Raw genomic sequence first — 20,545 nt, 5'->3', positions numbered from 1 at the left:
CTTCTTACTCTCCTAAAACACTCCTTCTGGTTGCCCATTTGACTTCATCTTCCGGATGGGTTTCTAGCAGGCCAAGAGACTTGGACTGGCAGTGGCAGCCATTCACTGGGAGGTGTAGATGACCTCCAAAGCTTCCAGTCTGCCCCAGGACAGCACCTGACTGCCAAGACGGGATTTACACTTCATGAGGGGTTCTCGGCTCGGGAAACTGACTGGTCCACAGAACAAATGGAAGCCCTGCACCCCAGGTCTCTACAGCTGAGTGTCAGGTAGTGTTAGAGGAACACTGTGAGCACTGCAGAGCTGATCTGAAGCAGCAAGCTTAGGGAGATGAAGCTGTGACCCCAGGTGTTTGGGGCTTGGTATTCAAATCTAAAGACACCACAGGGAAAGGGAGAGGGGGCCCCCGTTTCAAGTTGCCAAACCTCCTTGCTCAAGGCTAGCTCCCCTGGCTCATGCCAAAATTATGTGTACTCAAATTAAATACAAATTCAGCACAGCTGAACACTGCTGTATCACCAAACCATCTCTGCTTGGTGAACAAGACTGGGGACAACTGTCAGCCTTGTGCAAAGCCTGATCTGGCTCAGCTTCCTGTTGGCACCCTAGAGCCAAGCTCCCACTCCACACTGGCTTCCCTGGACCTCCTCCAAGGCTACTCTCAACTCTAGGTGGGACAACTGTGTGGGACGAACGCTTTCAGTCACACAAACTGCAGTGTACCACTGCTGTCCACTTAGGTATTGGCCAGAAATGAAGCCTGAGCTCCTGGGGTGGGCCTGCACACTGGCAGGAAGGAGGCTGGACCACGGTAAGAACAAACTCTGGGGCTGGGGATTTAGCTCAGTGGTAGAGCGCTTACCTAGGAAGCACAAGGCCCTGGGTTCGGTCCCCAGCTCCGAAAAAAAAAAAACAAAAAACAAACATACATTTAAAAATCATTCAAACATAGAAAACAATTAACTATCTCATCCTAATGTGGGGTTTCACCTTTAAAAAAAAAAAAAAAAAAAAAAAAAAGAACAAACTCTGGCTCTGAAGCCACCTCAGTGTTTGCACGTGCTGATGTGTTGTTTTGTTTTAGAGGCTGGGGGTGGAGAGATGGCTCAGCAGTTAAGAGCATGGACTGCTTCACAAACGTCGGGAATTACATTACCAGCTCACGACCACTTACAACTCATGTTCCAGGGGCTCCAACACCTCATGAGCACTCAAGAAGAAAAGGAAGGGTGGGGGGGTGAGGATGAAGATGAGGAGGAGGAAGAGGGAGGCTGGAACCTAGGACTTCATGCACACTAAGGGAAGATTCTATTAAGCTGTAAGCCCAGGAATTGGACTGAGTCATAACTTAGCTTGGAAAACAGGGGAAAGGCAATTCCCTATTCTGACTTCATAGGGAAGGAAGGAAATTGTAGCCGTGTGTCAGCGGCTGTTGGGACCGACACTATTTCTGACAGGGATCCTCTGAATGCAAACTAACAAGCACAGTATGAGCTCACCAGTTTCTGAACTTCAAATTCCGAGGCTACATGCCAGTTCCCCTCCTCGTTGGGGTACAACATCACAACGTCAAAAGCAGAAGCTGTGGCAACCACGGGCTTTTCCTGGCTGAGCGCAAGGGCTTGTATTCTTGCATCGTGTTCAAAACGAAAGATAGGGAACCTCCCGGTTCTCAGGTCCCAAACGTTAAGAATTCCTAGAAGAAGAAACGCAGAGAACAAGTGTAAAGCTGGTCCGCAGACACAGAGCAGTCTTACAGTCGTTTTTCAGATTACTGTGCACGGCTCTTGGTTTGAGCCTGTGCCACTGTCCTATTGCAGGACTTTAGGGCTCACTCCAGGAGCCTCTGACGAACGACAGCAGTACTCACAGGACTACTGGGCAGGCCATGGGCCCAGAAACAATTCAGATGATTTCGCCTGTGGCTCCCTCATAAAGCTAGGGCTACTTCTGACCTTCCTACTACCAACACTGACATGATTCACTCTTGGTCTCTATGCAGTCCACCGTCTTCATCTCTAACTGAAAGTGCCTGAGTCCAGATTCTTGCTCTGACATAGCAAACTGCACACAGTTAGATACTGCAAGACTTTCAAGTGGCTGCAGCCCATAGCTGCAAACAGCAACAGAGATCTCTCTTCCACAGAAAGGCTTAAACACGCATGCACTTGTCTAAGAACTATGATCAAATAGAGGACAGGCAGGGCACAAAAGGCTCCATGACGTGGTCCCCTGGCATATACTTTGGTAAACTCTCTCTATTCTGCCTCAGAGATGCTGTGCTACAGAAAATGGGCCCACCGGTTGAATAGGAGCTAGCACCTCCCCTCCAGGAGGCCTCATCTTGACATGACCTCTTCCAAGTACTGCTGCTCTGTGTCTGTTCCAAGGTGTCATACAGTGGGCACCGCTATGCAGAGCCTCTGGGTACTCAGTACCTGCTCCAAGGCGTCACACAGTGGGCACTGCTATGCAGAGCCTCAAGTTCTGCTGCTGTGTCTGTTCCAAGGCGTCACACAGTGGGCACTGCTACAGAGCCTCTGGGTGTTCAGCATCATATGCCTCCTCTCTGTGTTCTCCATCGTGAGAAGAGCAGAGTTACCCCATTCCACACAGACGGGACTGCAGAAGTCTTAGGTGGCTGGATAACTGCTTCATGATTACTCACTCTGTGACAGCACTGAGCTTGGCAGGGACTAACACACCACTGAAGTCACCCATGTTCTGGTGTGTCAAGCTGTGTAAGCTGTTAAACACAGTGCACCCTTGCACACTTAGACTATGGACACAGCATTCACTTTCAGTTGATGACTGATGTAACTGGCATCCTGTCCTCCACAGACCTGGATGCAGCAAACACAGCTCAGTGCAAAGCAAGCTCCGACCGACTCAGACACTCAGGGCCATACCTGACTCTCCTCTTCAGTTACATTCGCAGCCACCGCTTGTCAGTGGCAATGGTGCAACCACAGTCCCTAACACCAATTCTCGTGTACAAGCATTTACTACTCTTAGGTTTTTGTGAATTAACTGTCTCTTCCCCCTGTCCTGTTAGCGTCTCTGCTCTGAAGTCCACTTTGCCACTGACCCAGCACTTTGGCTTTCTCTGATTCGTATTAAATCAAGAAGCTTCCACAGTCTGCTTATTTTGCTTTGTGTCTTTATCTTTAACACGTGATTCTTGGAGCCAGGCATGGTGACACACACGGGTAACTGCAGCAACTGGGAGGCTGGGGCAGCAGCCTGGCAGCCTGAGGTTAGCCTGAGGTTAGCCTGAGCAACAACAATCGCTCACCCTGGACTTGCTGTGTTGTTGCTCAGTCCAGGGTGAGCGATAACTCGTCTCTAAACGCATAACACATCCAGTGGATTTTCTGGAGACACCATTTATTTGGTCTTGTTTTAATACAAACTAAGACTACTTCCGTCTTTACATCTTCCGTTTGTAACTGTGTGCGCCTATGTGTACCGAATGAGTGCAGGCACCCCTCAGGCCGGATGCCTGGACGCCCTGACGTTGGAGTTACAGACGGTTGTGAACTTTGGGAACCAACCTGTGCAAGGGCAGCAGTGGTCTAACTGCTGAGCCCCGTCCAGCCTCACGACCCACACAGTTCTGACCTTCCTCCAGACGTAGGTTTGGATTATGTGCTTACTCCATTATGACTCCTCTGCTGCCTCCTGGCCAAGAGTCTCCCTGCAATCACTGGGCAGCTTCCTCAGGACCTCAGGATGCATGCTTAGGTCAGCATAGCCAAGACTCAAGGGATTCTACTGACCTTCCCTGAGTACAAGGAAGCCACACAGCCATTTTCCTCTTCTGACCTCTGTCCTACTTGGCACATGTGCTTTTGCAGAAGTGGGTGGGGCAGCATCTTTTAGAGTGCTGTAAGTAAGGAGAGACACTTCTGTTTCCCTGTGTAATCATCACCTCTGCTCACCAACATCACCTTCACCAACATCAGAAACCAGAAGCTTTGCTAAGAACACAAAGCAGCAGCTGGGCAGTTGGGACAGAGTATCCACTCAGCCTTCACCTTGACCCCCCCCAACTTCTGCACACACATCAGTAAAGGGGCGGAAAGCTTAAGGGAGAGACAGGCAGACGCTATTTATCAGTGAGCACGGCTCCATCACAGTACTTTGTGACCTGATAACTACAGACTTGAAGAGAATGAGAATGTTATTAGAGCGCTCCATGCTACTGCGGGAGGTTACCATCCCGAAGAAAACAGTCTATAAATTCACACACTGGGCAAGTGCTCGCCAAGCCCTGAGCAGCATCCAGGAGCCCTGTTAGCGCCATGCTTAGGATGATATAAAACAAAGTTCCTTACTGCATGGGCCGGATTTCTGATGGCATCGACAAAGCCACTCATGAAGATTAACTGTCAACTTGATACAGCCTAGAGACACGGGAGAAGTGAGTCTCAATTCAGGAACTGCACAGAGGGTGTAATGGGAGCGGGTGGGGATGTTTTGATTGATAATGGACATTAGATGGCCCAGCCCACTGTGGGTAGCACCATTCCCTGGCAGGCAGCTCTAGGCTCTGCATGAGTGAGCCTGTAAGCAGCATCCTCCATGCTGCCTTTTCCTCTTCCCTAAGTTGCTTCTGGCCGTATTTTGTCCCAGCAACAGAAAGGAAGCCATAAGCTTAGTTCAGACCACACATCCACACCCAAACCCACCCACACATACACCCCTACCCACACTCAATCTGTCCATCTGTCCTCACACCCTCACAAGGAGCAGCTGACCTTTACAGGCACTGAGTTGAGCTGGTCCACGTTCACCATGTGACTATTAAAAGAGATGCCAGCAACAACTGTCAGAACCAAAAAAATTCAGTTCTCAAACATACGATAGTTAGAAGTCTGATGTGGACGCAGGGTGGACTTGGCTTCTGGCACTGGGTGACATATAAAGAGGCGGGCTATGTGCTGGGCTCCTGCTCCCCCAATAGTGGGTCAGAGGGAGTAGTGCTATTAGTTGAGCCTGGCTAACACGCACCTCCTGTTCAGTAAGAAATGTTCAATGGTAAGAAAAAGACTGGAGTGGAGCTCCACAGAGTGGAAACTGACTAGACTAGCACAGGCTGTGTCACACAGGCAGAGGACAGGACAGGACAAGCTGACAAGGGTGGAACCAGCTACCCAGGCAACACTAGGGATCAAGGCCACTTGTGCATGCCACAGATCTCACTGCTAATCTCTACAACTGCTTCTCCTTCCGCCTCTGCTGTGCAGCTTTCTCTAAAGGAGCCAGCTCCATCCCACAATGGCTTCTAACCCAAGCACACAACAAAATGTGAGCCCAGGTCCATGAACAGGTCCCCATCCCGAGTCTGACCAGCCAATGCCAAAGACATACTCAGGTCCTGTAAGCCTGCCCACCCCTCCGTGCTTGGGTGAGGAGCATTTTCTGCTGCATCTCAGGCCCCACACGAGGGTAATAAAGGAGGGTAAAAAGGCAGCAGGGGCCTCCCCAACACCAGCCTACTCAGCAGAAACCTGAAAGGGTGCAGACAAAGAAACACTGTGTCTTTCAAAGCACATCTGAGCGGGAGAGGATAGTGAGTGAAGGCCGAAGCCCCCCAAGTAGGCAGGGGCGGGACCTGGCAGCTTCGCTGGCTCCCTGCTCAGGGCCTCCACCTTGATGAGCAGCAGCAGGGCTACTGGCATTCACTCAGCACTTGCCCCAGACCAGGAAGTCATTAGCGGTGACATGAGTGACGAGGGCCAGGCTTTGGAGGAGACAGAAAGGCTGCTAAGCAGCTGTGCATGGGCACCCATGCCAGTGTGCAGCACGTCCCTCCCCTCCCAGAGGAGGCCAGCCAGAGTGTGGTAATGAAACTGCACATAGTGGAAATGGGATCTAAATGAGTTTAAGCTGATTTATGTTAGCTTTTGTAAAGATCACTCGTATCTGGAAAGTGCTACCCCTGTGCGATAGTGACGATGGTCCTTAAGAAGGCCGCCTAATGGTGCTTGCGCACAATATTTATATTCCTCGGCATGGGAACAAGGACCATAATGGATACCATTTTTGTTTTATTAGGGATGCATATTTAAATTAATCTGCTATTTGCCTAAACAATTAGCTGCTTCTGTTTGTGTGCACAAAGCCAAAACTGCAATTAGGCTTCCATCAAAAAAATAAGTCCCAACTAAAACTGTCCCTGCAGGGCCGTCAGAGCTCAGGGCGGAACTTCCCCAATTACTTCTCCGCACCACGGTAATTACCTTAATTGCTTGAAAGGTAAATAACCACCGAACTGGTTTTGGAAACACACACTGGCCTTGCCCCTCCCCTCGGATCTGCTCTATGTAACTATGGCTCAAGAAAGGCTACAATTTAGACAGCCACACACTGGCCCTTCAACCACCGAGTATGCCGTGGTCTCTGGAGACTTCTTTGCGGACACACCCTCTGAGCTCCAGCCTCTTGACTTACAGGGTTAACACCTAAGCTCGGTCCCAGCATCATGACAGCTAAGCAGACAGGATCAATTAGCTGTGTTCAGAGACACAGAATAAGGCTGACTATTTATACAGACAGCTGGCAGGCCCCGTTCCCACTATGGAAATAAATGCTTTTCTCCAACCAGTTAAGAAGGACGCAGAAGGAGTTCTACAAGGGAAAAACATTTTAACAGAAATTTAAAATGCACCCATAGCAGTCACTAAGCATAAACATGCACGTCTTCATCGACTGCCATAGCACACTCAGCTGAAGCTGCACACATCATCAAGTCAGAGGGCAAGCGCTGGCTCGCGCGCGCGCGCACACACACACACACACACACACACACACACACACACTAACACACACACCCCTGCTCTCTCTCTCTACCTTGTGTGAGGAGATCTCTCAGTGAGTCTGGAGGTTACTGCTCTGGCTAGGCTCCTGCCCACTGGGGCTGGGGTCACAGCACACGTGAGAACTGCACAACAAGCACCTTACCCACAGGGTCACCTCTCAGATCAGGAGTTCTATCAGTGTAAGCCAGAGCCCTGAGGGCTGCTTTGTCCGTAAGTCTTGACAGAGAAAAGGGCAGGCTGAAGGAGACTCCCCCCAAGGCTGCATGCTGCTGCCTCCAGAGGAAAAACCCCAAATCAGAAATATTCTGGACAGTGCATTGATGAGATTCTGAATGGGCTCAGGGCCAAGGTTAGGACAAAGGAGCAGAGGCTGAAGCCGAGATAACCTAGGTAGGCAGAGGCTCCAGGAGGGGGAGGGGAAGATGGGTTACTACGAGCTCTCAAGCCCACGCCTGGAGGATGCCAGACCAGAGAGACCCTAGGAAGGCTTATGACATCTAAGGCACCAAGAGAGCTTCAGATGCTGGCCCGAACCGGTGACTGGGACGCTCAACAGCACCCAAGACAAGCAAGCCTGCCATCACTCACACTGCCACAACACTTCAATTCTCTTCACATGCAGTGTCCTGTAAAAAACAAAACCACCACCACCACCTGTTGCTGGAGGCCAGATCCAGCAGTGTGTTCTGGATCCAAGGAGGAGATGTGTGGTTGGTGACTAATACAAGGCAGGAACACAGGCACGCAGGCACACACACACACACACACACACACACACACACACACGCACGCACACTCTCTTACACACACATACACACACACACATACTCACACACACTCTCACACACACTTGAGGAAGCAAAGCGCTCCAACAACTTTTCCTCCCACAGCTTGCATCCCCCAGCAAAATCTTTCAGGCAGTATTAAAACTGCAATGTGGGGGTTGGGGATTTAGCTCAGTGGTAGAGCGCTTGCCTAGGAAGCGCAAGGCCCTGGGTTCGGTCCCCAGCTCTGAAAAAAAGAACCAAAAAAAAACAAAAAAAAAAAAACAAAAACCCAAAAACCAAAAAAACTGCAATGTGGTTATAGTCTACTTTTCTCCTAATGAGTGATTACAATAATTAGAAGTAAACAAACAAACAACCCTGTACACTCCCCAATATCCCTCCATGACTGTGTTTTCTGTATTACAGGTGAGAAACAAATCCTTCCCCAGGACCCACACACACTCATGTTGAGGTAACTTGTTACAGAATAACAAGGTGTGAGCAAGCAAGGTCTTCTCAGCCAGCTCTTTACTGGCAGGCTACATTTTGCAACAGCAAAGGAAAAAAAATCATTTTACTGTTTATCTTAAAATGTAATCTTATTTTTTAAAAAATCTTAAAAGAATCACAAATGCAAGCTTTTATATAAAAGCAATCAGTCATCTCTACTTTAAGTCCTCAGGATGCACACCTACCCATTAATATTTTTTATTAAATCATATCAGAAAGCCAAGGGCAAAAATGGGTACAAGAATTAATCATCACCTTGGTCACCAGCCCAGCTTTAGTAAGAAAGGCTTACTACCAGCAGGGCTGCCAATGTCTTGTCCCCTGATCTAAAAAAAAAAAAACCCTTGCTCAACTACCAAGAATGCGCTTTTCGGAATTTTAAATTGTTCCCCAAGATTTTCTACAGTAAAGCCACTGACAAGGACATCTTCACCCAGCTATCCCAACAGTCCCCAGCTCTTAGTCCTTTCTGCGGCTGGTAACTGAATCACTCATCCGCTCCAGCCTAAGACTTGGGAAGTCCATCACTATTTAAGTTCTGGTGACGCTGCCCAGTGAGGGCTCAAAGCTCCTTAGAACTTTCAGAGCTCAGAGATGATCATGGAGGGACCAGGTGATGGTGGTGCACCAAGCCCAGCATGAGGTCCTCAGGACACTGTCCTCGGGGTTCTGCCTGTCTCCAGTTTCTTGAGTTCCTGCCCTGACTTCCCTTCATATTCAACAGAATATGACCGGAGTCACTTTCAGTCATGACATACCAACACAGAACTCGGAACGCTCTGAGTGGAGAGTATTACAGGTGTAAGGGTGTAAGAGAGGTGCCGACAGCTCCTGAAGCAGAAGACAGGGACATGGGCTCACGACACTTTCGTTTCTATTTTTATGTTAAACTTTTCTTAAGAGGCCTTGGGATTTTCATGTATTTGCATGTGTGACTATGCACTTGTGTGCTTGGTGTCTGCAGGGTCAGATCCCCCGCTCTGGAGTCACAGACGGATGTGAACTGCCATACAGGTGCTGTGACCTGAGCCCGTCCTCTTAACCACCCCTCATGTTCAGCTTTTAGAATAGAATTTTATGCATAACTTCTAATAAAGTAAAAACAGAAGGCAGGGCATGGTTGCATGCGTGTACCTGCAGCACTATGGAGGTGGAGGTAGGAGTTCAAGTCCCGGCTAGGGCTAAACAGCCAATCTGGAGCCAGGTAGAGCGGATAAGGGTGAGTTTACTTCGGCTGTTGCTATTCATATCCCTCTATGGAAACACGTTGCCTCTCCTTGAAGTGGAACACCTTACTCGCATCAGCCTAACTCTCGGAGCATAAACTAGAGTTTGGCTATCGCGTGAGACTTTAGTTCACCCCGGTTTTAGGCCTCATCCTGTGTTTTTACCACATAGTGGTATCTTCAATACATGAGGATTTTCAATTCTGATAAAGTTAACTTTTTTCTTTTGTAATTTGTGGTTTTTTGTCTAAGGAATCTCTACCCAGACCAAGGCAGGAAGATTTTCCACAGTTAAAAGCTTTACACTTAGCACTACAGTCTACTCTGAGCAGCTTGTCTGCAGCATAAGTGGGGATGGCAGGTTATTTGGGGGAAGGATATATGGGACAGTGTGTACTTCGTGCTGTCTGCTGGAAAGCCAAGGGCTTCACTGAAGTAGCCTATAGCCTTTGGGAAGGGTGGAGACACCAGCATAGTCCACCACTGTGGACTTCTGTGACCTTCTGGTGCCAATGACACTGTCTTCATCACTGTGGTTTTAAGTGTAAACCTTAAGAGTTAAGTGCATACTCCAGCTTGGAGCTCTTTAGGCCCTACAGCGTGGTTTTTGTTGTTTAGCGTTAGTGCATCCATTTTCCCTTAGCTTGCCTGGAATCTCTATCAGTCAGGTGAGTGGGCTCTATTTCTCTGAGCAGGGCTTTCTTTAGTCTCTCAGCATATTTCACAAAATTGCAGCACAGAAATCTTACCATAGTTTGTTGAATAAATCAACTCCTCACACATTTTTTCTTGAAAAACATTTTTTTATATTGTGATCACATTTTCTGCAGCCAGTTCTTTCTAGATCTTTCCTACCTTCTTATCCATCTATCTCTGCTCCCCCTCCCCCATATTGTAACAAAACCACTTTCTCAGTGGTCAATGCTAACTTGAATACAACTAATTTTTACATATTTATGCCAGACCCAGGATCTCGGCCACACATACTATATGGGTTTTATACATAAATTATCTATGGGGTTTTTACTTCATTTCTTCTGTTTCTTACACATTTTCTTGCAGCATGTAGGTCTATACAGCACCAAACCAGCGTGTAGCAGGGCCTGGTTTTTGAGAAGCCACTGCTGCACACAATCGGTGCTGCACTGGCAAATGCTCTCTCTTAAGCACATAGAAACTTTTTTCTGTGTTAGTAAAAGATTTTTTGTTTTTTTTTTCCCAAGAAAAAAATAGCTTCTACGGGGGCTGGAGAGATGGCTCAGAGGTTAAGAGCACTGACTGCTCTTCCAGAGGTCCTGAGTTCAATTCCCAGCAACCACATGGTCGCTCACAACCATTTGTAAAGAGATCCGATTCCCTCTTCTGGTATATCTGAAGACAGCTACAGTGTGCTTATATATAATAAATGAATAAATAAATCTTAAAAAAAATAGCTTCTACATATGTTCTACCCCATAATGCTCTGCTGTTATGGTGCACGAGGCACCTACTCACTCTTTTTTTTTTTTTTTTTCCTTTTCTTTTTTTCGGAGCTGGGGACCGAACCCAGGGCCTTGCGCTTGCTAGGCAAGCGCTCTACCACTGAGCTAAATCCCCAACCCCGCACCTACTCACTCTTAAAGAGACTGTTAAAGAATAAAAGTAGCTTCACATCCCTGGGCTAGGCAGGTTTCTGTCCACCATGCATCCTGGAGCTCTCACCGCTGTCTGCTAACCTCATGGGCCCACACATACAGTTCCCTTGCCTTGTCCGCTGCTGCTGACTGCCCATGCACTAGTGCAACTCTGGGTCTCACCTTTACTCTTTTCTAAGGGACAGCGATGTTGGAAACTCGAGGCCCTGAAGCACATATGCTTCATTCTTTTAATCGATGCTACTCTTTGGGGCTAAAGGAAGTTCTGCTCTTGTGCTTGCCATAGTTTTTGCATAAACTACTTTTTCTTCTGATCTAGTTATCAGTCACCAAACCCCAGCATGGTTTTACTCCCAGCATCCTGTGTGCTTAGGAGCTGGTGCTCCCGCTTACGGTGTTCTTGGCCTCTCTTCTTACTCCTCTCTTCCATCACAGAAGACCGTGGAGTCCCATTAACTGGGTGGGTTGTCATCTGTTGCTGTCCTTACTCATGCTGGTGGCCAGATCTGACTGACGGGATCCCAAAAGGCTAGCTCCCACGTTCACTGCATGAGACCCCTCCACAATCCTCCTTCCTCCCCCACACACATTCCACAGCTGGCTAGTCCTCCCTGCAGCTGGCTCGTCCTCCCTGCAGCTGGGCTCAAGAGCAGGGCTCAAGCTGTGGTCACTGCTGCTGGGCTGCTGACCTTCCAGCCATGGCTGTTCTGGTCCCATCTTTGCCGCTCTGACAAAACACTGATCAAATGGATAGGCTTGATTTCAGCTGCAGCTGGCCACTACACTGAGGGAAGGCAAGGCACACGTAGCTCCTCCCTCCTCAGTGAGAAAGCCAACATGGGAGACAGGCAGCAGCAGGGGTAACAGGAAAGCCCCGGGTCTTTATTCAGAGTTGTTTCAAGAAACATTTTTGCATTTACCTTGAGTAATATATTCAACAACAAAAATCTGATGGGACAGATGGTTCTCTCTTATCCTGAAGCGTCAATGAGCCCTCTTGGCCAGAGACTGAATTTTGCACTTCTCAGAGCTCCAGAGGCAGAGAAGAATAGAAGTAGGTTTCCTTAAATGGTTTCCTGAACCATTCTCTTCTGTGGGAAATCTGCCTTGGCCCATCATCCCGCTTTGCTGACACTCTAGAAAGGGTAAACAGCAGAAAGAAGACAGCAGGAGCAGGTCCTGTGTGTGCTGCTATCTGTGGGGTGAGCATGGGAGACCAGAGAGCCCACAGGGCCATGCCCAGGCAGGGCACCCTTACAGCTCAGTGTCAGGGAGACAGAGGCTCAGAATGTGGAATCAGTGTCACTGCTGCTGGGGACATGGGGGTCCTGTCAGACACCTGTGACCTCTTCACTGAGAGTGAGTGACACAGCACATCTGGAGTGACTCTGGGCAATGTAGTTTGATTTACTATGTGTTCTGAGCTACTAACTCACTTCAAAAAATTGGTCAGAATTAGCCCTGCTGGCTCCCTGCCCCAGGCACACACAGCAGTGGTACTGAGATCCCCTCATAAGAGGCAGGAACACCTCAGAGCAACAGTTTGGTTCAGCAGCTCAACATGTGACAGTCTCCACAGCTTGTCAAACAAAACTAAAGGTCCTGGAATGTGCTAGGTGTCACATTAAAGTCCAATGTCTCAGAGGCCTGTCTGCTCTACACAGAGAACTTCAGGATAGCCTAGACTGCACAGAGACACATGGTCAGAAAAACAAAAAAGTTCAATGTCTTAAATACTTCTAAACCATTTCAGCTCTGGACTCTCACTTAAAATTTTTAATACATCGTGTGTGTGTATATGTGTGTGCGTGCGTACGCATGTGTGTGAGTGCAGGGAGGGGGGTAGGGGGAGAAGACAGCTTGGACTTGGCTCTCTCTGTACCCACATGGCTCTGGGAAGGGTTCAGGCCAGCAGCGTGGCAGTAAACACCTTTACCAGCAGTTATTCCGCACCTAAGTCTGTTCATTTCCCATGAATCTGAGAATACCGTGAGCATCCCTACTGCTGTGCGACAGTTGTGACTGAGCAAGTGTGTCCTGTCCTCTAAAAGGATGGTGTCTGGCAGCTCTCCCTCTGTGTTGGAAAGGAGCTTCAGTTCTGCGGTCTGCTCCCAAGCCTCAGGCAGTCGGGATGGCAGGCAAGAGCTGATTACTCACAGAGAAAAGTGACAAGAGAAAGGCCTGTGGGTAGAAAGAAAGCTTCTCCACAACCCATGGCCAGAGGTGGCAGGCAGCTGGTAGCTCACACGAACCTCACAATAATTTTGCTCCATTTCTAAAGCTTCAACACCGATCAAAGAGAAGAAGGGAGCTGCACGTTAGATTCAGACATCACCATCAAACACACGAGCAAACCATCGGACAACTCTCTGTGTTAAAACACGAGCCTAGGCGCCGAGTCCCCAGAGCTGCTGAGGAAGATAAGGTCGGCCTACAGCTGTGGAGCTTGCGGACTCCACTGGGTAACGAAGTGGTCGCCAACATCCAGCCTCACCCTGCCTGGCAGCACAGAGAGCTGCACTGATTCATCAAGGTGGCGTGCTGGTGCCCCCAGGTCTCGCCTCCTCTCTACCTCAGACAGACAGGCCAAGAACCTGCCCTCATGGAACAAGCATTTAATCTCACCAAAGACTGAGCTTTGAAGAGAGACTCAAGTGGGGAACGGGTCCCAGCTCACTACCGTCCCTTAATGCCGTGGCTTGAGGCCAAAGGCAGGCAGGCATGGAGCAGATGGAGTCCTGGCAAGGTCCCCACTGTCCCTGCACTAGCAGCTGCTCATTACTCAGAACCTTCACTTGCTTTAGCTAATGCTCCAGGAAAAGCATTTTGATTTGATTCATTTCGGGACGGTAACGTGCAGCACAATTAGTGGTAAAATCAAACTGGAGGGTGGCCAGTGCTGACAATTGGAAACAAGGCACAAGAAATATGAGGCCAGTGGGTTGGAATTCAAAAAATCACAACTGTGGCTCGCCCTGCCAAGTCCCAGCCCCCAGGTGCGTGTGTGGGGTTCCTCGGGGCACAGCTCCAGAAAGGACACGCTAAAGGGCTGGCTTTCTCCTAGAGTCCTCCTGCAGGGAGGCTCCTACTGAGGAGAACATGGCAGCTTGAACCAGGGGTCTGAACCTCGATGCTTCAGAGGTGCACTGAGGCAGCATGGGAAGGCTGGACATCCCCTCTACAAACTGCACACAGCAGACTGCACAAGAAGCACCAGCCACTGCTCTTGGAACGGAACAAAGGAATGTGCACTTGATATGGGGATCTGTGAGGCCTGAGTTGCTCTTTGAGAATATGTCAATCTGTCACCCAAGTGATTCTGAGGACAAGGTCACCTGAGTTGGGAAAACGACCAGAAAGTGCCATCTTCCACAGAAATCCTGACAACCTGATTCTGCTGAGAAGACTGGGAGAGCCTGCTGGTGCTTGAGGAATAATGGTCTTCACACCTAAGACACAGTAAAAGCTTTGAGGCAAATCCCGAACCGTGGAAGGACTGCAGTTTACCTCACAGCCAAGTGGCTGCCCACCAACATGACCTGAGACCCTAAAGTGTAATCTTTGAGCACTGACACCACACAGGTCAGCAGTATCCTGAGCAGACCTGTATCACAGTGCCAGAGACCACCAGTGCTCAGGTCTACTTCCTACTAACCCACAACGGGCTCTGTATTGACAAGGACTTAACTGGGACACAACCACAAAGGAAACACAGGGACCACAAGCGGCAGGTGTGCGTAAGAAACTATCGGCCTTCCCACTAGGGAAAAACAACCACATTATGTGCTGCTCCCTACCAAATCCACCTGAGAACAGAGGGGCGGCTACACCTGCTGGAGAGCAGACACAGGGCACCTGTGCTCACACTCCTACCTGGAGACCCTTCCTATAGGAGACGACTTCCCTGCTCACACGAGAGGACACTGGTACAAAGCTTCTCACTACAATGCTGCCTGGGAGAGCAAATGCAGAGACACAGCCACAGGCCTGTACAGAACAGCGGGTCACATAGGTGTGGAAAGGGAGCTTTAAGGGTCACTCCATCACAGAGCCAAAGAGTGGGCACTGGAGAGGTGGATCAGTTGTTAGAGCACTGGCTGCTCTTCCACAGAGCCCTGACTTGATTCCCAGCATCTACATGGTGGCTCACAGCTGTCTGTAACTCCAGTCCCAGGGACTCAATGTCCTCTTCTTGCTTCTGAGGCACTGCATGCAGGTGGCGCACTGCTACACGCAGGCAAAGCCTACACACATTAAATAAAACAAAAAACAAAAGCCTAACAACTGACAGGGGCACTCTTGATGACAATTCAGCAGCCTGCATGACGCGACACCTGCAGCCCAGCCCCGCATGGCACCACAACACTGAGGAGAGTTAACAGGTGTGTCACTGGGGTAAGAACAAGACACGCAGAACTGTACAGAACTGGCCTGGGAAGAGGAGAGGACCTAGAAGTTGAAGGACACTTTCAAGTAGTTTTTGTTTTTTACCATGTATACATACATACATGTGTACACACACACACACACACACACACACACACACACACACACACACACACACCCCTTTGTTGTTTAAATACATTTTAACTTGATTTTTTTTTTTTTTTTTTGAGATAGGTCCTTACCATATAGCCCCAGTTGGCCTGAAACTAAATAGACCAGGCTGGCCTGAGACATGGAGCACCACCTGCCTCTGCCTTCCACGTGCTGCTAGTAAAGATGTCCACCGCTTCTGAATGAGGGCTTTTACACGGCACATGTGAGCTGTTCTGAACACCCCGATTCAAATGTTTACCATCAAGGAAGCATCTGCATTGCGCCCACATTGCTATGCAGTGACAGTGGCAGTGGGCTGAAGACAGTCTCGGCAGCGCTGAGCGAGCACAGTGGTGGAAGAGCACTACTTAGCATGCACATCCGCGTGCAGGTCTGTGCACGTGCATCTGTCTGTCCGTCTGCTCACCTAACTTGCAGCACACTTTACTTTCCCCTCGAGCTCTTGTGTAAGCTGGTCAGATGTGGTGAGCTGGAGTGGAAGCTTCTGCTTTCTTTGGAAAGTCAGTTATGTCAAACGATGCTTTGCTGGGCAGACGGGTGAAAGGACACTCTGCTAAAGCAAGCACGTGAAAGGACTGCTGATGAAGGAGTCTTTGTTACTGACACGCACACAGGTACTGGTTGGCCTTATACTTAGTTGCTGGGCTCCCCTTATGGTGACGCCAGAGAGACACTGTAGAACTCCTTGTAAGAACTTCCTACAGCTTCTTCCTGCTTCCTAGGACCAGGAAGCATAGTGATGGCGCTGATACAGACGCCTCTCGTGGAGTTTTGCTGAGGCAAGCCCCTTGGGAGGACTGTCCGTGATGGTGGGAGGGAGTATAGACAGGACCCAACAGACAGTGACTGCGCTTGCATAGCCAGCTTTGCAACACTTCATTGGCCTCGAGTCTCCGGCTTTGCTGATCTTCACTTCACTGAGAGGCACTTGGAGAACTTCTCCTGGCCTCCCTGCTGGTCCTGGTCCCTCCTGCTGACTCCTGCCCATTGGCGGAGGCCTGGCTGTGTCTGCTGAAGTCGTGGCACTGCTGCTGATCCATGTTTCTATCCTGATACTACTGGACTGGACTGCTGGTGTATCTGTGCCGTGTTTGTGAGTGGATCGAGCTGCCTCTGCTGACTTCTGTTAACTGAACTGATTTCCTGACAATGCAGATTGGAGTTGCTCCAAAGAATTTTTAAAACAAGCCCACTTCTCCTGTATCCTAATAGCCTTTCTTCTCCACTACCTCTGCTGGGTGGTGGGCTAGAAGGAGGTTAAAGCATTTAAGAACCCTTATTGAACGTAGGTTTTAAAAATGTCAAACTACGGTGAACCCAGTGCTCACTTTACAAGAGTCTCCATGTTTGTTGTCAGGGACTCTGCTCCAGCAACACTGGGACTAGGAGACAAAACTAGCTATGTCATAAACACCTTTTATTCTCCAGCCTTCAGTTTCCCCACTGGTGAAAGTGTCTGTGTGCCAATCAAGTATGCAGGAACGGAAGTGCTGTGGGAGCTGTCCAAAGCTACGAGCCCAGTCGGAGACGAAGCAGCAAGCACGCTCAGAAGGAGGCTACGCTGAGTATCTGATCAAGCAGCACACACGGGAAAGCCTAACCGTCGTAGAAGCACTGTGCTGCTGCTGCTGCTGCTGCTGCTGCTGCTGCTCTGCACGGCGATGCTGAGGTTTGCCCTGGCCTCATGTGTGGCAGGCAAGTACTACGCTGAGCCACGCCTCCAATCTCAACTTAGCTAACAACCATCTGTGGTGTCTACTATCATTAAACCACAAGAGCAGAGTAGAAATAAAGTTCTGCTCAGCTTTTAAAATCCCTACATTTACTCTTTTAGCTCTGAATTCTCACTGTTGAGTAGTAGGTGGTTACAAAGCTCCAACAGCTCTGTAGTTCTGCCCCCTACGCCAAACAACAGGACGCTGCCTGCCAGATTCTTCACCTAAAAGCAGGAGGGAGAGCATGCCCATGTGTGAAGAGGCAGAGGTGTGTGTGGATGCATAGATGGACCTGTGTATAGGAGGCAGGTGAGTGGTTATGTGGGTGTGTGCATGCTTGGAGAAGGCAGGGGGCAGTAGCAGCTACCGCACTGGGTGAAGCTTTCTCGGATACAGGGAGGAGGGAGGACTGAGGTACTCACCATCCTCGTAAGCCGCCACTGCCAGCGAGCTGTTGATCCTCACAAAGGAGACATATGGCTGCATTCCAGGATCCTCCTCCTCAGACTCAGACTCCAGGAAGGGGGCCACATAGTCCCAGGTGCGGGTGTCCCACACCCTCACCTCCCCTGACGTGTATCTGGAAGAGAAGAACAGTCTTGGTTCCAAGAGAAACCTGGAGGCCATACACGGTAGCATGTGGGCTGCTTGGAAGGCTCTGTTCCTATATAGCGGTTTGAATGGCTTAATGAGGAGGTTGTCAACTGGACCACAGAAGGATGTGGGCATAGCCCACACTGTTACAACACAATGGTGACCACCTTTAAACCCTGCACTCAGGAGGCAGATGCAGGAAGATCCCTGTGAGTTTGAGTCCAGCCTACACAATTCCAGGACAGCCAGGGCTTCACAATGAGATCCTGTCTCAAAGGAAAGAAGGAAGGAAGGGAAGGAAGGAGAATGAGAATGAGTGACATGATGTCCCCCTTGCACCCTCAGAACCAAGCTATTACCTTCCCCCTCCCACTCCAGGAGTCACAGAGAGAACCATGGAGCAGTGCTGGCATCGCAGCGCACATGCATGCAGGGACACAGAGAGCCAGCAAGCTCTTCACCCCTCCACCAGGGGCACAGCTGACTCGTTAGAGCCCTGAAGGACACCGAACCTGCTCAAATGACTCCAAGCAAAGCCAGCCCTGCCCTTTCTGTGAGGAACACCTACACTGCCCGCTAAACAAGCAGGGCCTGGCTCTGGCCTGTGGCTCTGACCACTTCCTGGATGACCCACTCTGTCTTAAGGCCCTCAGGATGGTGGGGCAGCCAAACAAAGACGTGCCTAGCCTGTTGCTGAGAGTCCACAATCCTACTGCTGAATCCCTCGGGTGAGGAGGGTGAGGGTTGAGGAAAAGGAGCTGTAGGAGCTGCTTGAGGAGTACAGAGAGGCAGGGATCCCAAGGAACAGTGTTCCTAAGACCCTAACCACACTCCCTCAGAGCCTCATTGCAGAGACAAGACATCTAGTCACCTCTGAAACCAAGGGCATGGTCATGTCTGACGCAGCTACAGAAGGTCAGCCTCAGGTGAGACTCCACATCTATGTATTACTGTGCACACGCATTGGGGAGGAGGGGCGCCTGTGTGCAAGCGAGGACACGTTGGTGGAACTGATTCTCTTCCCACCGCGGTGCAGGTTCCAAGGATTCACTCAGGACACCAGGCTTTCAAGACAAGTACTCATTATCCCTCAACCATAGCAACCACCGAGGGCAAAGTTGCTTTGTCTTTTGTTTGTTTGGTTGGTTGGTTTGGTTTGGTTTGGTTTTCAAGACAGGCTTTTCTGAGTAGCCCTGGCTGTCCTGGAACTCCATCTGTAGACGAGGCTGGCCTCGAACTCAGAGATCTACCTGTCTCTACTGGAATTAAAGGTGTGTGCCACCACTGACTGGAAAGATTTTTTTCATGAGACAACTGTGAGTGCCCTGACTCAGGGTCATTTTCTTTATAACACACTGCAGCACGCCCTCCCAACTATTAATCTACAGTAAATGTGTAGGTTATGTAGCCCACGGGTCATCCTGTGGGCGAGCTCACTCTGCAGGACAGAGTCCAGACAGCATTCTGTCAAGAGGGGCACAGTAGAGAGGCTTCCCCACACTCAACTGCCACTGTGGTGATCACTAACCCTCATGACTGTCTTTAACTGTGGCAATGCTTAACCAAAGCCGCACACTAAGGTGGCCCTGATGGATCACAGCCACAGGGTCCAGGCTCTTCAGGAAGTGCTCTGGATGACTCACTGATGAGGAACCCCACAAGGAGCTGCTCCTCACAGCTGCACCTAAGCACCCGCTTGGCACCCCAGCCTGGCTCAAGCTGTTCACTGGGACAGGCCACTTGTGTCCACTACAGAGAGACAGGAAGGTTGGAGCAGGAGTTCAGACTATGAGTCTAATCTCCAGTCAGTCCCACGTGAAGTGAGGGAAGCACAGCTCAGGAGAGTGCGATGAAGAGAAGCCATGAGCTGTTCATGCTCATGACAGACCTGGCTGGAGTCTGTCAGCACATCCATGGTTTCCAAGCTATGTTCTGAGATGCCTTGCTGGAGATAACAGTGGGAGGAGCAGGGTGTGGGAGGGGCAGGGTGTGGAAGGCAGGCTCTGGGGGACCAGGGCTCCAGCTCACTGCCTTCTCCAGAGAGTTCTGGGGCAAACCAGCAACAACCACCACAAGGAAAACATGTTTCACCTTTGAGCTGCACAGGGGTGTGCAGTGCAAGACAACTACTGCTATGTCCTCATCTGAGGAGTAAGCAGGGGAGAAGGGCAGGGACTCACAGGATACTCCCTGCAAGCACACTGCCCTGTGCACCAAGACAGGCCCGCTCCCCGAGCACTGGCCCGCACGCTCCCCAGCTTCTGCACAGATACCTGCCTTGTCAGTGCTGTCAGCAGTCCCATCACAGGACAGACCAGTTCCCCACACTTACTCACAATCGTACTCATTCCAGGAGCCGCCCGAGGCTCCCTGCTCATCCTGCCTGCAGATGGCCTCCCTTGCTGGCTTAGGGCTATGTGCTATTGCCATTGGCCATCCGTGCTGGCCCGTCCTCATCAGCCCACATCTCTGCACCTCATGCACAGCTAATGCTATAAAGAAGTGGTGTCTGGAGAGAGTAGGTCACCGGCAGCGCAACTCCTCGCTCCCAATCAGCAGCTCCTACTACCAATGGGGAGTGAAGTGCCCAGAACACAGGCGAGCTCCTCAGACTTCTGTATCTCTTTCCAAACAGACTAAACTAGCTCTGGGAGACACCAGGCAAACCCAGTCATTTGCATAAACATGGAATTTTGCAGACAGCCACTTGAATTA

At 49.9% G+C, this 20,545-nt stretch overlaps 1 protein-coding gene across 1 annotated transcript in view; it reads right to left on the bottom strand.

Annotated features, from left to right (window-relative positions):
• Nucleotides 1-20,545, bottom strand: part of Fbxw8 (F-box and WD repeat domain containing 8) — a 90,611-nt gene that overhangs the window by 31,520 nt on the left and 38,546 nt on the right. The window contains exons 5-6 of the mRNA NM_001107145.2: nt 17,659-17,816; nt 1,500-1,696 (exon numbers count right to left, since the gene is read on the bottom strand). Of these exons, the coding sequence (NP_001100615.2) occupies nt 1,500-1,696; nt 17,659-17,816 (355 nt within the window). The remainder of the gene's footprint in view (nt 1-1,499; nt 1,697-17,658; nt 17,817-20,545) is intronic.

Source organism: Rattus norvegicus, chromosome 12, assembly GCF_036323735.1.
Source record: "Rattus norvegicus strain BN/NHsdMcwi chromosome 12, GRCr8, whole genome shotgun sequence".
NCBI lineage: Eukaryota > Metazoa > Chordata > Mammalia > Rodentia > Muridae > Rattus > Rattus norvegicus.
Note: the sequence above shows the minus strand (reverse complement) of the source record. Positions and strands in the feature narration are given on the sequence as shown.